General features: G+C 35.6%; 1 protein-coding gene across 5 annotated transcripts in view; it reads left to right on the forward strand.

The window, feature by feature from the left end:
* ATP2C1 (ATPase secretory pathway Ca2+ transporting 1) overlaps positions 1-16,312 on the forward strand; it is a 45,063-nt gene that overhangs the window by 25,823 nt on the left and 2,928 nt on the right. For all 5 annotated transcript variants that reach the window (XM_066320694.1, XM_066320703.1, XM_066320719.1 and 2 more), the window contains 13 exons: positions 384-508; positions 1,762-1,859; positions 3,702-3,797; positions 3,901-3,990; positions 4,691-4,795; positions 6,465-6,621; positions 7,890-8,060; positions 9,058-9,155; positions 10,693-10,743; positions 11,518-11,684; positions 13,197-13,265; positions 14,934-15,050; positions 15,791-15,938. In XM_066320694.1, coding sequence (XP_066176791.1) covers positions 384-508; positions 1,762-1,859; positions 3,702-3,797; positions 3,901-3,990; positions 4,691-4,795; positions 6,465-6,621; positions 7,890-8,060; positions 9,058-9,155; positions 10,693-10,743; positions 11,518-11,684; positions 13,197-13,265; positions 14,934-15,050; positions 15,791-15,938 — 1,492 coding nt within the window. The remainder of the gene's footprint in view (positions 1-383; positions 509-1,761; positions 1,860-3,701; positions 3,798-3,900; positions 3,991-4,690; positions 4,796-6,464; positions 6,622-7,889; positions 8,061-9,057; positions 9,156-10,692; positions 10,744-11,517; positions 11,685-13,196; positions 13,266-14,933; positions 15,051-15,790; positions 15,939-16,312) is intronic.

The raw sequence follows: 16,312 nt of genomic DNA on the forward strand, positions 1-16,312 counted from the left end.
GATCAGTGGTGGCATTTCCCAGTTCTGTTTAGTGCTGACTACACTTATTCTTCACAATCTGGGCTGCTTTGTGCAGCCCTAATTAGTGTTTTGTGTAGGCAAAACAGATGTACAATTGATTTCTCCCTCTCCCCTACATTTCTTCATACTTTTGCATAAATAATGAGTAGAAATGATCTAATTTATTTCATTTGTTGCTGTCTTCAGCAGATTTCTTATAATGAATGCTATACAACTAGAATCACATGGCAACTCCTTCCTTTCTGTTTTAATCTCATTGACCAGTCAGCTACAGAAACAATGTTCTGAACTGTGAATTCATCACTACTGTGTATCCCTGTATGACATTTGAAAACAGATCTGTGTGTTTACTTTCCTTACAGTTTGGCTGTAGCTGCAATCCCTGAAGGACTCCCAATTGTGGTAACGGTGACATTGGCCCTTGGTGTGATGAGAATGGTGAAGAAACGGGCTATTGTAAAAAAGCTGCCTATTGTTGAAACTTTAGGTATGATTAGACTAACTTAGAGATAGTGTTTGTGATGTAAATTTTAGGAAATATTAGTGACTAATGAGGAAAACAAAGCAGGTTTTCTTATTTTGCTAGCGGTGTGGTGGCATCTTTAAAACATTCCTGAACTGAATGTGGGATACACTGGAGCAAGTCAGGGAGATGTTTCTGTGGGCATTCTAACTACTTTCTTTGAACTGAAATACAGAATCTGCCAGTTAATAGCATGCTAGCAATACACTAAACTGATTGTTTCCTGTAAGATGTTCTTGTTAAATAAGATTTGTGAAATGTTTTTTTTAATTAAAACTCTTTGGTGTAAATTTAGAAGTGATATTTACAGTTAAAAACAAATCCATATTTGAATATTAGAAAAAGCTTTGTAATCAGTATGCACCTTCAGGATGTTACATTAAAATGTAGGATAATTTAAAAACTTTAAAGCTCAAAGAAGTTCTGTATGCAGGTTGAGTAATGTAAAGCACAGAACATGGAAAAGAAATAGAAATACTGAGTTAAATAATTCTGCTGCATCTGAATTCCTTTTTGCAATTTGAAGATTGGGATTTTTTTTTACATGCCTCCAACAGAGTTTCATTAGTGTTACAAGGTTTTTTGTTGTTTGAACAGTTCCTGCTGTCGTGTCCAGAAATGTTAATATGCTGCAGTGTTTCAGAATCTCTGTTCTGGAGTTAAAAAGGCATATGCAAATCTCACATTTTTATAATCTTTTCAAGCTTATTAAATTTTGCAGGTTTTTTAGTAAGTCACGCTTGTGACTTCCTAGTGTAACACTTGTGTGACACAAATATCATGGCTAGTGTTAAATACACGTTGTACTTTTTAAGAAAGAAGAACAACTTCTGTAAAGCAGGCTCTTAGTTTTTCTCCTCACCAGGAATCACAACTGAGATTTCAGTAAAGTAGCTATGTAGCTTGAGGTACAGCAAAATGAAAAAAAGGTGAGGTAGTGAGTGGACATATTTTGTATAAGTTGTGAATTTGTGATTTAAATTAGTTTGGAGTTTTTTTTTTTTTTTTTTTTTTTTTTTTTTAATTGGACAAACTCTTAAAGAACCGTGTGCAATTATTCATTAGTAGTTGAAAATTTACTGTTTCCCACTTGTTTTTATTCACAGACAGCTGCAATATTTCTAGAACTTTGCTCAGCTTACATACTTTTCTCTTTTTTAGTTACTCAGATTGTTCTAAACAAGAATTGTCTTATTTACGTTAATTTGTTGTTTCAGGTTGTTGCAATGTTATTTGTTCAGATAAAACTGGAACTCTGACAAAGAATGAAATGACTGTTACCCATATTTTTACTTCTGATGGGCAGCATGCTGAGGTATGTAGTGTGACACTTAGATTTGAATTTGCCTTTTTATTTCATTGTGTGTATCAGCTGAAACATGCTGGACTATACTGCAGGTAAAGCATCAGTTAAGAAAGCACGAATTTGTTGCACTGAACTCCTGTTGTTGCCTCAAGTTTGCCTGCTTTTCACTGTTTGCATTTTGTTCTCACGCAGCTTCAAGTAAACTATGTATGTTTTTAGAAAATAATCTCGTTTACATTCTTTTCCTCTGGGAGGAGAAAGATAGATGATGGTGATGTTCACCAACAAAATCAAAGAGGTGGCTACCTCTGTAGCCAATCTTGGCCTGTCTGTAAATTTGTATAGATATGGAGTCAGAAAAATAAAGTAGAAGCTTTCCTGCTTAACCTCCTGCTGCCTGCTTCGTCCTTTCGTGCTCCTAACAGCAGCCGCAAGTGTGACCCTCCGTCACATCCTGTCCTTCAGTTTATTTAGTAGGCAGCCTTTGAGCTGTGTTAGTCAAGCCTTCTCCGCTTACAGAACCATTTTTTTTCTAGATGTTAAGTTCTTCAAACTTTTGGTGACTGTATGGCACACACACTAAGAGATACTGAGATACTAAGATGAGAGATTGTGCTTTTCTTCAGTACAGAAAGTTGAGGTTATTTTGCTGTTTCAGGGACAAAGAAAACCCCATAAAATTTATATGTTCCAAACATTTAAGGTGGAGATATCCAACTCTTTGCCTAAAAGACAGTTCATTGTGTGAACTGTTCATTACTGAATATGCACTGTCATTGTTGCTTTTTTATAATGGATGGACTTGCAAGTAGGAGCAGGACATGAGTCAGTGATTGTTGAGATTAGGGAGTTCCTGGAAAGACCAATGGTGTAAATCCACAAAAGAGAAGCAAAAGCAGCAGGAATGGAAAAGCAGTGAGGTGTGGAACTGGATGTGGGTTCATAGGAATGTTTTAATCAAGTTCTTAAATTCTCAAACTCCTTTTGAGAATCAGGCTTTTGTTTCCACAATAGAGTTAATAGATGGTCTTGTAATTTTATTCTGTAAGCAAAAATACTGGCATTTTTTCACATTGCTTCCTATTATTTACCTATATTTTCTTGTATATCCTCATATTTGTTTTTTTACTGCTAGAAGTCTATATGAATACTTCTACTAAGCAGAGTTGCTTCTGGGTCAAATAATTTTCTTTTTTCCTAATGAAAAGAGAACTTAAAATGACTGTGAAACATATTAGCTGTTAATGCTAATATAGTAGATAGTAAGCCTTTTTTAGGATCTTAGTATGATGCCTGGTTTTATGCACTAAAAATACAGTTTTACTGATTCTAACACCTTTCTGAGGTCTAAACTGAAATTGAGAGGCTGTTCAACTGTGGTTGAACAACAGAGGTTGTTTTTGGATTGGGTTTTTTGGGGGGTTTTTTTGGTGTTTTTTTTTTTTGTTTTTTTTTTTTTTTTTAATGTATATAATTTGATGGAAGTAGGAGTCTGCTTTGTAATTCCATTCCCCTGCAGGAGATTTGCATTATTAATCAGGGTAAAGACAAATAGGAGAAAAAATTAGAAAGCAAAAGAAGGAAGAAAAAAGAAAGCATGCCTAATACTGTAAGGAAACAACATACTACATTTATTTATGCTAAGGTACAAGAATTGATGCTGTTTAAAGAAATTTGTCTCTAATATATTTTATTGAATTCAGTGTTGCTGCATTAGAAGCTGAGAAAGAATTATTCATGCACACTGAGTAAAAGCAGCCATTAAGAATGGCCTTTTGAAATTCTTCTGTAATTTATTATAAACCTGGTGAACACTACATTCCGTGTTGCCTCTGGCTGCTTGCCTTGCAGGTTACTGGAGTAGGTTATAACAGGTTTGGAGAAGTGATGCTCGATGGTGAAGTTATTCATGGTTATAACAACCCATCCATTAGCAAGATTGTGGAGGTAAGATCTTGGCAAAGAAAGGTGAGTTTTAACTGATGATGAGAGTTTTGTGTGGCATTTACTTTGTGCTCTGTTTTCTCCCCTTTCCTTCCTCATCTTCTAGGCTGGTTGTGTGTGCAATGATGCCTTGATTAGAAACAACACATTGATGGGGAAGCCAACAGAAGGGGCTTTAATTGCACTTGCTATGAAGGTGTGTACTTGATGGTGTTTTTTGGATTCATGGCAGGTGGGAAATGTGTAGAAATAAGTTGTGGCTTTGTTTTTCTCATTTTCTTCTCTTTTGGATCTCCTAGATTTGTATTGCAACTGCTCATCTCCTATGTTTCTTTCTTGTAAATCTTGGGCGTTCTGAAGGATCAGAAAAAAATATTTACGAGTGAAGTAAAATCTCTATTTTCATCTTCTTGCACTTAGTACTGTCTTTTAACCTGCCACAAACTGATTTGCTTGTTGAATATTGACTGTGCAATCTCTTTTCCAGTTTCACATCAGTAGGAGAGGGAAGTTGATAACTGGTGTATTGTGACTGCAGAATTTATAATGCCTCAAAAGTTAAGGGCTTTTGAATTGTGGACACTGTGCTGAAGTGTTTGGGTTTTTTTTCTTTTGGGGAGGGAAGGGGGTTGTTGGTTTTTTGTGTGATTTTTTACACACCCATTACAGCTACTGAGAAGTGTAGCAAGGCTCACGCTGAAGCCTGAAAGAAGCTTCTAGGTGTTTTCAGTGCTAGTTTGTCAAGAAGTCTATCTAAATTGGAACAGTGTGCTCAAAAGGCAACTTTGGAGATGAAATTGTTCTTTAATGAAGTGATGTTTGCTAACTAAGGTGTTTCAACGACTATTTGAAAAGAAAAGGTCCTGACATTGCGGTTGTACTTCTGTTTTATACAGATGGGTTTAGATGGAGTCCAGGAAGACTACATAAGGAAGGCTGAATATCCCTTCAGCTCAGAACAAAAATGGATGGCTGTAAAATGCATTCACAGAACGCAGCAGGTAAACTTCACTGTTTCCATGAACACTGGCTCTTGTAGAATGGTTATCTACCTTGTATAATATCTTCATTTTTTGCTTCAGAAGTTTTGAAAGCCTGGGAGTAGTGCACAGTCCTAGAAATATGGTTTGATAATAGATGCAGCTTTAGTTTCAAGTTCTGAAATAGAGAAAAGGAATCACAAGAAATAATTTCGATAAAGGACATCCTGGGAAATTATTTTAAGTATTTTGAAATCTGACACCTTGGCTATATACTTAGCTATTTTTCCTTCCTTCTTCTTCCTTCTCAAGCATCTGGAGCAATTCTGCCAATCCTCTGCTGTTCCAGTGCTGCATAGTTACATAATGAATTAAGAGCAAGAATATGCATTGATGTTCAATAGTAAAATTTCATTTGTTTGAAAGCACAAATGAAACCAGGGTTTCTGGTTTTGATGCAGAGATCACATCCCCAGTGTTGGCAAATTTTACTGATGTCGTCACTGTCATGGATTATCAATACAACCCACTCTTTAACCCCTTTTCTTGTCTTCTGGTACTTTCAAAGACATATGTCCATTCATGTTTCATTTAGATCCATGTGAATGTTTTTGTTACAAGTATTGACATAATTACTGCCAGTCTGGAACCTTCTAGACAATATGTTCAACAGCAGACCTTACATTGAATTTATGAAAAAGCTTCCAGTACTTCAGACCAAAACCAGGCTTGCTGATAGTGTTCTAGTATCACTGTAAAATCTTTGCTTTGGAAAGAAAGCATTTGACTCGTTTTAGCTATATATCTCTATATATATACCTATATGTTGATTATCCATATCTGTGTATAGAATGGTGAGCAGAAATTTGCATAAGATTTTAATCCATATGAAGACTCACTGTGTCCGTGTTTTGGAATCAGCAATTTTAAACAAATGTTGGAAAATTGATAACTGATTTAAAGGGAACATAAATTATTTGAAGACTAAGAAAATACAGTGGATTTAGAAACTTGGAACTCTCATCAGTTAAGCCTATCATGAAAGATTGAGGTAACGTGACTGCTGTGCATATAAATAACTTAGCAGGAAGAAAATAGATATATTAAAAAAGAGTTTTTTAGTTCAACTGGAGAGCAGATGAGTAAGCAGTGATTGGAAACTTAGCTGAGGCAGCAGTTCTTAATGGAAAGGGGGGGAAGGGAAGGAATTAAGTTGGAGTTAATGTTTGAGGTAGTTGGTGGACTCTCAGTCCCATGATATCATCGAATCAGGGCTAGATGGCTATCTGGAAAGTATTAGAGTTATTAGGCCTTGTACAAGAATGGAGGGAATGTTTAATGACCTGTGCAGCTTAAGGTCTTTCAGGTGTAATGTCCTGTGTGGGTTGAATTTCTGTCCTTTGCATTGGCTCTTAGTCTGTAAACTGTGACTTGCACTGCCTCTGTCTGATGCCTACTGAGATGAGATATTGATTATTAGCTTGGCTTGTTTGACTTTACCACTCTTGAACATACATTGTCTAGAGACACTCAAATGAAAAGATTTTTATGTTTGGATTTGCATTATGTTCTTAAGATATTTTAACAAAAGTACGCATCTGTCATTCTTATGTATCCATGTGTGTATGTACTTGTGTAGGTGCAGTTATGCATACACACATGTGCACACAACAGCTCTTTTTTCTTCTAGGACAAACCTGAAGTTTGCTTTATGAAAGGTGCTTATGAACAAGTCATTAGATACTGTACATCATATAACTGTAAGGGACAGAGCCTACCCCTGGTGCAGCAACAGAGAGAGCAATACCAGCAAGAAAAGATGTCTATGGGTTCTGCAGGGCTTAGAGGTAAGGAAGGCTGTTTCAGTCTGTCAAAATAACAATTTCATTTAAATGGCAACACTTGTTGTTAAAAAAAGAAAAAGAACCCTAAACCAGCAACAACAAAACACAGGATCTTCTTGGTTGGTTGGTTGGGGGTTTTTTGTTCAGTAAGTCCCACTGTGTTGTTTAGTTTTCAGGCCTATATAGTAACAAGATTAAAGTACAGAGGGTGAGAAAGGTTACTGTTGCTTCCTGTCATCTCTTGCATGTGACCATAACTGAGTAGTACATTGCTACCTAATGGCTTCCATACCTTATTATAGATGCCTGTGGATTTTTTTTTTTTTTTTTTAATATATGAATGTGTTTATTTGTCCATTACTTTGGCTGCTGTCACCTTCATGCGTTAGGCTAGGACAACTGATTGCAGGTCAGGAAATGCCATTTAGAATTACCTTCTGTGTTAACAAGCTGTGGAGAACTTTAGATAAAACAAAGTATTTTTCACAAGATGATTGACAGGAGTTGATTATGGGTCAGGGTTATATATGGCTTTCTTTGGCCCCTCTAAAGAGATCTCTAGGCTGTTAAGTCCATGCACAGCTTTTAAATTATTTTTTATTATTTTGTTTTAAAGGGAGAGATACTCTGTGGCTCAGGAAATTCATAAGATGCAAATTATTGGAAGCTGAGAGGATATGCTAGGAGTGGTATTTTTTTGCTGTTTTATTTGAGCAGTCATTTGTTCTGTCTGTCAAACAAAAAAATCAAGGGTAATGTTTTGAAAAAAGCAAACTTGCTTTTCCCTTACAACTCTAATGATATTTAAATATATTTGAATTAGAATCCTACTTTAAAACACATTCCAGAAAATATTCAGCACGTACTCAATGAAGTCTGCTTCTCAAAAGGTAAAAAAACCCCAACAAAGCAGAAAATAAATACTTTAACTGATCCTCTCTTTCATCCTAATGCATAAAAGAAATGCACAGAGAAAGCTAGATGTGGTTCTCTTTCCACACAGTCAAAATATAAACACTTTCGGATGAGAATAAATAGGAAAGTTATCTTTAAACCTGGCTGTTTGGCAAGAAATTCTTTAGAGGACAAGAGTGTACAAAAGTAGATTATTGTGAATGCTCAGCATTGCTACTACCAAGGTTTAAAAAAAGGAAAACATCAATTTCAGCCCTTTGCTTTATGCTGGCCATTTAGGCTGAAACAGTTGTTTTAAATGCTGATGTAAAAATAATTTCAAATTGTAACATTTTTATTTCTTTTTCTTCCTAAAGTTCTGGCCTTAGCTTCTGGTCCTGAGTTAGGACAGCTGACTTTTTTGGGGCTTGTGGGAATAATCGATCCCCCACGGACTGGTGTAAAAGAAGCTGTTACTACACTTATCACCTCAGGAGTTGCAATAAAAATGGTTACTGGAGATTCACAGGAAACTGCAGTTGCCATTGGTAAGAATGGTTAATTTCCTTTCATATTTCCTTGTCTTCTGCTTAGTTGATTGTTACAAAGTATGGGTATTAAGTCTTTAATGTTTGTGAGTTCTGTATTTTGGGTTAATATATGTTGCAGTGGAATTAGCAGGGAGAAACACCCAAAAAACCCAGGACTCTAGCCTGAAGTGATACTTTGGTTTCAGCTTGAACAGTGTTTTTTCTAATTTGATTAATATATGACTTCGGCTGTTTGAAACTGTATTTTTTATGGTGTTTTCTTATTACATATGCTTGATTTCTGGTTCTTACTGTTACATCAGCACCACCACCCTGCTTACCTTCAACTTTGGAGTGATGTCTCTGACAACAGGGATAAACTAAAATGGCCAGTGACAAGGAGTAATGATGGATGGCACTTCAGTGCTGCCCAGTACAGTACAGTTGTCTGTACAACTAAGTTTGAAACTTAAGTGGTATTAATAAATATTTAAACAAACTGTTTAACAACTTCAGACAATACAGTGCTTTAAAGAACAAGCACTTTAGTTGGAATATGAATTCTTTATAAACAGGATAATGACCAGTTGAATGGGTACATGAAAAATATACTCCCAAATCAGAATATTTTATCAGAGGTTCTTTTTTTCTTTCCCTTGCCTCTCTCTTGTTATTTTTCATTTTCTGTCATGTTTTTTTTTGAACTGTAAATTCTTTCAGAGGATTGAACTCCTCTATTTGTTTATATGGCACCTGACAGAATCAACTACAGACCTTTAGACCTAAAAAGGACTAAGCAAATAATATCTGGTTTAGGATAGACTTTGTAGCATGTTGTTGTTACTCAAGAGTTCATCTAATTTACTCCAACATACGAATCAATAACATAGTAAGATGTACTGCTCCAGCTATTTTAAATATGAAGTGCTGCAGAAAATATTAGGATTAAAAAAATGGGTACTTTATGTCTTAAAAGGGTAAATTATTATAATAAATTTTTATGACTTTTTTACAGCTAGTCGTCTAGGATTGTATTCCAAAAATTCACAGGCAATCTCTGGAGAAGAGATAGATGATTTGGATATTCAGCAGCTTTCTCAAATAACACCAAAGGTTTGTTTTGGTATAGTGTTTACTGAAATGTGGCAAAGAATACATTTACATATTGAGAAATGCTTTTTTTCTGTGGCAAGCTAAAATGTAATTTCTGAATTACAAATAATGTTCTGACATATGATCAATATGAAAATCTATTTCTTTTCAACTTACAGAGTTTTCTTTTTAGGGTATTTATTACTTCTGTCTCTTTTCATGATTCAGGGTTTTTTAATCCTTAACTTTTATTTTGCCACTTCTTAGTGAACATCATCTTTTTATATTATTAGGCCATTTTATTTCTGAGCAACTCAGTTCATTTATATAATGTTAGAGTCTGCATGTTCAGACAGTCAATTCTTTTGCAATTCATAGGAGAACTTGTCTGGGCTTTTAATGATTTTGATGGATCTGAGGTCACTAGTTGGGAATTTTTAAAGGGTCTATTTATTAAGTTACCGCTTAATACTTTCTAGTTATTTAAATAACTAAATGGATTAACCAATGTCAAAGTTAAAAATGTGAACATGTAATCAAATGCAATAGAGATTCAGTTTTGGCTGTGTTGCAAAATTCATGCATCAAAATGCTGCTCTGTTTGCAAAGGACTGCAAAATTAGACTGCAGCATGCTTGAGCCTGGTATAAGCAAACCAAACGCCAATATTTGCAATCAAGAAATGTGCATGTCAGCTTTCTGTCTTTTCTTAGTGACTCACAGAAACTGAGAAAAAGAAAGAATTGTGTGGCAAATAGTAATTTTTGGTTTATTTGGTAATACTTCTTCTTAAGGGCTGTCCATATTAAAAAAATGAAATAGATACAAATTTACTTACACAGTTTTGACCTTTGACCCAATTGCTTTTCTAGGTGTTTGTTTAAAATCTTATTAGGAATTAATTTAAATCAACCAATGAGATTGATAGCTGTATACAGTCTAAAGTGGTGGTTAAGGAATCTAGGTTTTTGTCAGGCTTCTTGAAAAGGAAAATTGCTAACTGTATGGAGATTGTGGAAACTAAATTCCACGTGCTTAAATTTCAATTTACAGAGAAGTCCAGAGACCAAGAGAAATCTGAAAATCGGTCCTTCCAAGTCAGAATTTTTAATTAGCTTTAAAACTTCAGTTGTTAGTAATACGCTATAAACTAGGAAAATTGAAATATGCTGAGTAGCTTGTCACGTGTACTCTCAAAGAAAAAGGATGTTGATTGTAGAGTCAGCATCACAATTGCCTACATGATTTTAGTCAGGAAGACCAGCAGCAAGCCATTATACCTCAGTTGCTTCATTCTTTTAGAAGGCATTTGAATTGCACATTCTCTCTTGAAATAAATAAGTAGCACTAACTTTGTTTCCTAGAACAAACTTTGAATCTTCTCTGAAATTAATGATTTCACCCAATTAAAAACACAGCTCACTGGTGCTTCGGCTTAAGAGCTAACAAGAATACAGTTGGCCTTTGATTGTATTTTTTAACCTCTGCCTTAATAGAATCCAATGCAGTTCTTTAAATTTCTGAAGTTTTCACCATTGCTTCATTATTCTTTTAATAGGTTGCAGTGTTCTACAGAGCCAGTCCTCGACATAAATTGAAAATTATAAAGGTATGTATTACAGAGGCTCAAATGCTGGACTGTTGCTATGAGTGTTGCCTGTACTGCCTTTACTTAAAGTGTAATGTGTGTCAAGATAAAATCAAAAATTCATCTGATTTGACAGTGAAGTGTACTTGAAAATATTACCTAGAAAAATGCATAGTGCCCACAAGGAATAGATAGATAACATTCTGTTTTTTCTGTGTAGCAGCTGGGGATTGATTGAGGTTTTGTGTCAGGTTGCAGTTGAATTGACCAGGAATTTGAAAGAGCCGTATTTCTGATACTTGTCAGATGAGATAAAAGAGAATGAATTTCAGGCCATGTCTTTGGCAATGCCTCTATTCAGAAGTTAACAAAAGAAAGTAGCAAAGAGGGGCATACTCAGTTTAACAATTGGAGCAATCAGAAAAGTAACAATAAGGAGAAGTCAAAACACTGAGACCATGGGGATAAATGCAAGACTTATAAGAAGGTGATAATGATAATATGTAAATATAATATCTTCTACCTTTCTCTGGAGTTTTTTTTCTTTCCCCTAAAGGAAATTTTTATATACCCTAGCTATAAAACTTAGGCTGTCCGAATATATGAACTGAAGTTTAACCCAAAATGTTGCATAAATTTATTTAGAACAGAACCAGCCGCTTTTTTCTTTAGGACATTACAATGCAATTGTAAGAAATGGGGGAGGGGGAGCAATGACACAAACCTTGTATCTAGAATAATTTTATAGGACGGGTTATTTCAATCCCTGATTTAAGCTCTTTTCCCTCTCTTTAGTCCCTGCAAAATAACGGTGCCGTAGTGGCTATGACAGGAGATGGAGTGAATGATGCTGTTGCTCTGAAGGCTGCAGATATTGGTGTAGCCATGGGACAAACTGGAACAGATGTTTGTAAAGAGGCAGCAGATATGATCCTCGTGGATGATGATTTTCAGACAATAATGTAGGTGGCCTTTATGTACATGTCTTGTACTGTATAGCTTTTATGAGATGTTGCCTGGGTTAAAACCAGTAGAAGTTGCCCGGAACTTGTAAGTGTAGCAGCTGTAAATGAGTTTTCTGCTCAGTCAGGAGTATTAGTGTGGTTAGAAGCATAACTGAGGTGAAATAGTGAGTCTATTAGTGGTTAGTGGATTTCATTCAATATCTTACTTCAGAAGTATATAACTAATGAAAAAATGACAGAGCATTCCACACAAGATTTAAAAAAATTATGTACTTCTCTGTTTGTTTTCAGCTCTTAAATATAGTGATTTCAGAAAAGGAAAAAAATATAAACTATCTAGATATCACAGGCGAAAATAGGTTATTAGCATCTGGTAACTAGCTGTTTGTACTTGTTTGGGTTTTTTTGGTTGGTGCATTTCAAAAAGAGCTTAGCTAAACTTATCCTATTTTGACTTTAATTTGTCTGACTTTTGAAGGTAGTGATTGTTGACAGAGCTGACCTGCTGTCTGGTGAAATAGCCTTCATTTTGAAATTATGCATCAATCTCAGAACACTGCAGTTCCAAAGTATGGCACTTAACACTTGGGAAGAAGTGAAATGGAGAAGGACAGTATAAGAAAATCTACCTATGTAGCACTATGTCAGAGGATGATCTGAGGTTGTCACACTAATTCAGCCAACAGAAATATGCTGTTATGCAAAAACATAGCAGAGAAGGGAATCATTTTAACATAGTCAGAAGAGTACATAGGAAGGACATCTGTAGTAAGTACTTTACATGGGCTTGGTGAGGTTTTTGCTGGAATGTGTTATCCAATTTTGCTTACTTCATCAGGAGAATCCTCAGTAGGAGAGAGAAGAGTGGTGAATGCTAAGGAAAAAAAGAAGTATGAATTTGCGTTGTTTTACATCTTTTCCCCAGGCTTTAAGTTACCAAAGGAATGCTGTTTAATTATGGGGAGAATGGAAGAAAAAATGAGTTTTATTTGCAGCAAAGAATGCTTGATTTGGGTGTCAGAAATCCTTTCTCACTGCAGTAATTGTGATAATGTGATAGGCAAGTTGTGACATATGCTAGGGGTTGTGAAGATGGTCTGTACCTATTTCATTCTGGCATAGGAATGACATGGTCCTCTAATGCCATATTTTTTTAAAAAGGGGTGTTAGTTGGCTTTTTGCGTTTTGTGGTTTTGGTTTTTTTTAACTATCCAACTTAATTTAGAAGCTCTTATGGTAGTGAATTTTGAACATAGAGGAGATCTTACTAATGATTACATTTTGAAAGTTAAGCATCTGGAAAAATAACTTGTGATTATTCACAAGCACAGAATAGTTCTTATAGTCAAATTGAAAAACAATGACTGCCCAAGTTAAAAGAACCTCAACTCTGTTTGTTTCTGGCTGGTTTTATTGATGCCTAAATGAATAGCTTTTTTGGTTTGTATTAAGCTTTTCTTTGCAGTAGATTCATTTGTCTAGTAATGTAATCTTTGTTTTTAATTGCAGGTCTGCAATTGAAGAGGGTAAAGGAATTTATAATAATATAAAGAATTTTGTTAGATTTCAACTGAGCACGTAAGTTTGAAAAGCCATCAGTATAAGAAGTTTCTTATGAATGAATCAAAGCATGAAGCAGATGCATAAATTCATGTTATTACTGTAAATTTCATGTTGGATGCTGATATACTGTGCTTTTGAGTTTTCACTCTTTTGTGTTTGGTGGCTTGTTTTATTTTTGAAAACCCAGAAGATAGTGCAATAAACAGAGATGTAACTTTGTCACGGTTCACCCTGTTGAGATGCATAAAGTCAGCTACTGAAGGGATAATGAGAAACAACTTAGCTGCCTTTGGGTCCCTGTTTAAATGAGAAGCTTGTAATCAGCCCCTCCTTAACCAGAACATGTATTCAAATGGAGGAAACTAGGAAATCAGGAGGTTTGTGGAATGAGCTAACTATATGAAGCTGAATTCCTTTTCTTGCACATAAGGTTTCATGTGCTAGCTATATAATGTGTATGTAAGACAAGGGGACAAGAGTTTATTAAGCCTTAGTTTCAGTTTCTTTGTGAGTTTATCCTATCAGCTCTGGATTCAGGTATATGGTTTTTCTTTTCACCACGTTGTTCATGTACTTTTTTGAAGCCTTCATGACATTTCAGTGTCTCTGAAATTTGCAGAGTTGGAAAAAAAAAAAAAAAAAAACCAAAACCAAACCTAAAACCTCAAGTAAAACAACCCCAAAAAAGCCTCCCAAAAACCCCAACCTACCAACAATAAATACCACCCCAAAAAAACCCCAGAATAATAAAAAAATTATTAGCAAAACCTCCCAACCCAACAAAAGTCAGAAATTACCAATTTGTTTACTTGCATGTACACTGTAAGAAGTGACATATACTTTCAGTCCTACCTTTCAGTCTTACTAAGACTAGACTGGAAATCTGCTGCTGAAAAATAACGAAGCATAGATGTTCTAGCAAAGTGTGCTTACCTGTTTTTGATTAATCAGTTACCCTTTGGTTTTTTTCTGTCCCTCTTTGCAGGGAGAGCATAATAGAGTTCAGTACAGTGCTAAATTTGGAATTAATATAATTGTTCTCTTCTTCTTGGTTATGAAACCACTTAATCTTGCACCGAGAGCAATTAGTGCATACTTGTGTACAGAAGTTTTTAATGCTGAGCTTGCAGCCAGATAATCTGTTTTTCAGTCTTTGGCCTGGCCTTCTCATCTTGCTAGTAAGGAGGTGTGGTTGTGGGTATTTTTAGGGAGCTTGAGTAGTACCTTGCCTTGTCTGACCAGGCAAACCAGTGACAGGTGCACAGAGCGAGTTTGTTTATGTCAGGAGTGGAAAAGCAGTTTGTTTTTCAAAACCATGTTTAGAAGTTCCACTTTTGGCACAGAAAAAGTATAGGACCCATTTCCCCATAAAAAAATCAACTTAAGTGATGGTGAGTGATAACTCTGAAATGCTACCTAAAAGTTTGTGAGGCTTTAAAGCACAAATTTGCTGCCTTTTTATTGCCAGAAACAATGCTGTTTTAAATATGGACTGTGTCAGAATGAGTATCCTAAAGAATTTCATGCTCTACCATTAAAGTTTGAGTTAATGTCAGTCATGATTCACACTGTCAAAATCTGTATCTACTCTTGAACATTGGAAGTATTGATTACAAAGCAGTTATCAGTGGATCTTCAGAAATGTTCCATGCTGACAGTTATAAAAATGGATTCTTTCAACAGGAGTATAGCAGCACTGACTTTAATCTCACTGGCTACATTAATGAACTTTCCTAATCCTCTCAATGCCATGCAGATCTTATGGATCAATATTATTATGGATGGACCTCCAGCTCAAAGGTAAGTAATTACTCTCAACTCTGTTAGGTTCTCTAGTTCTTTTATTTCGCTCATAAAGGAAACTGTGAAGTGATAAACTTCAGTGAGATGTTTCACATCTCTCTACAACTCCCTGAAAGGTGGCTGTAGTCAGGTGGAGGTTGGTCTCTTTCTCTAGGCAGCAACTGCCAAGAATGAGAGGACACAGTCTTAAGCTGCACCAAGGGAAATATAGGTTGGATATTAGGAAAAAGTTTTTTATGGAAAGAGTGATAAAATACTGGAATGGTCTGCCCAGGGAGGTGGTGGAGTCACCATCCCTAGATGTGTTTAAAAAAAGAGTGGATGTGGCACTTGGTGCTGCAGTTTAGTTGAGGTGTTAGGGCATTTGTTGGGCTCAGTGATCTTGAAGGTCTCTTCCAACCTTGTGATTCTGTGTGAGCTTTCTGTGTGAACTTCAATGTTTGCGGTATGTTTCTGTGTTAATTTTATTTAGTTTGCTTTTGTATCTTAATTGTATGGGGGCAGCAAGGATACCTAGAGATCCATGGATATGCCCATGATACTTGAATGCAGAGTTCTGGCTTCCCTGTGGGTTCTTCCTCTGACCCTTTTCACTGCAAGTAGATGGTGGGAGGGAGAGATGGTGAGGAACAAGCATCAAATCCTCCTTTTTCTACTCAGAAAATCTAATCCTTAAGTTAAAAGTGGTGAATTAATTTTATGATGATAAAAATGTAAAATGTTCTTTCAATTGTAAGCCTTGGGGTGGAGCCTGTGGATAAGGATATTATTCGAAAACCTCCAAGAAATCTGAAGGACAGCATTCTGACTAAAAACCTAATTGTTAAAATCCTGGTTTCATCAATAATTATTGTCTGTGGAACACTATTCGTCTTCTGGAGAGAGGTATGAAAAAAGTACAAAACTTAAAACAGTAACAGCCTAATTTAAAAGAAGTCCTTTTTATACCAGCAGCTGGAATTCAGAGTTAATATTAATTTAGTTGTGAGTTTTGGCCATGCTTATTTAGTACTAGCAGAGTAGAGAGGAAGATTTTCAAAATACTTGTTGAAATGTGAAATACAGTTTTATTCCCCAATCTCTGTTTTGACATAGACCTTTTCAGATTCCAGATCTACTTTAGAAATTTTGCCCATAGAAAGTAATTATGTAAATCTTCTAACCAGATTATTATGAAAGCCATTTGACTTTTTCCTAGTAGAGAAAAATGTTGTGTGAGCATTTGGTAGCGCATCATAGAATTCCTGCTATTCCACATG

This window comes from Sylvia atricapilla, chromosome 1 (genome assembly GCF_009819655.1).
Source record: "Sylvia atricapilla isolate bSylAtr1 chromosome 1, bSylAtr1.pri, whole genome shotgun sequence".
NCBI lineage: Eukaryota > Metazoa > Chordata > Aves > Passeriformes > Sylviidae > Sylvia > Sylvia atricapilla.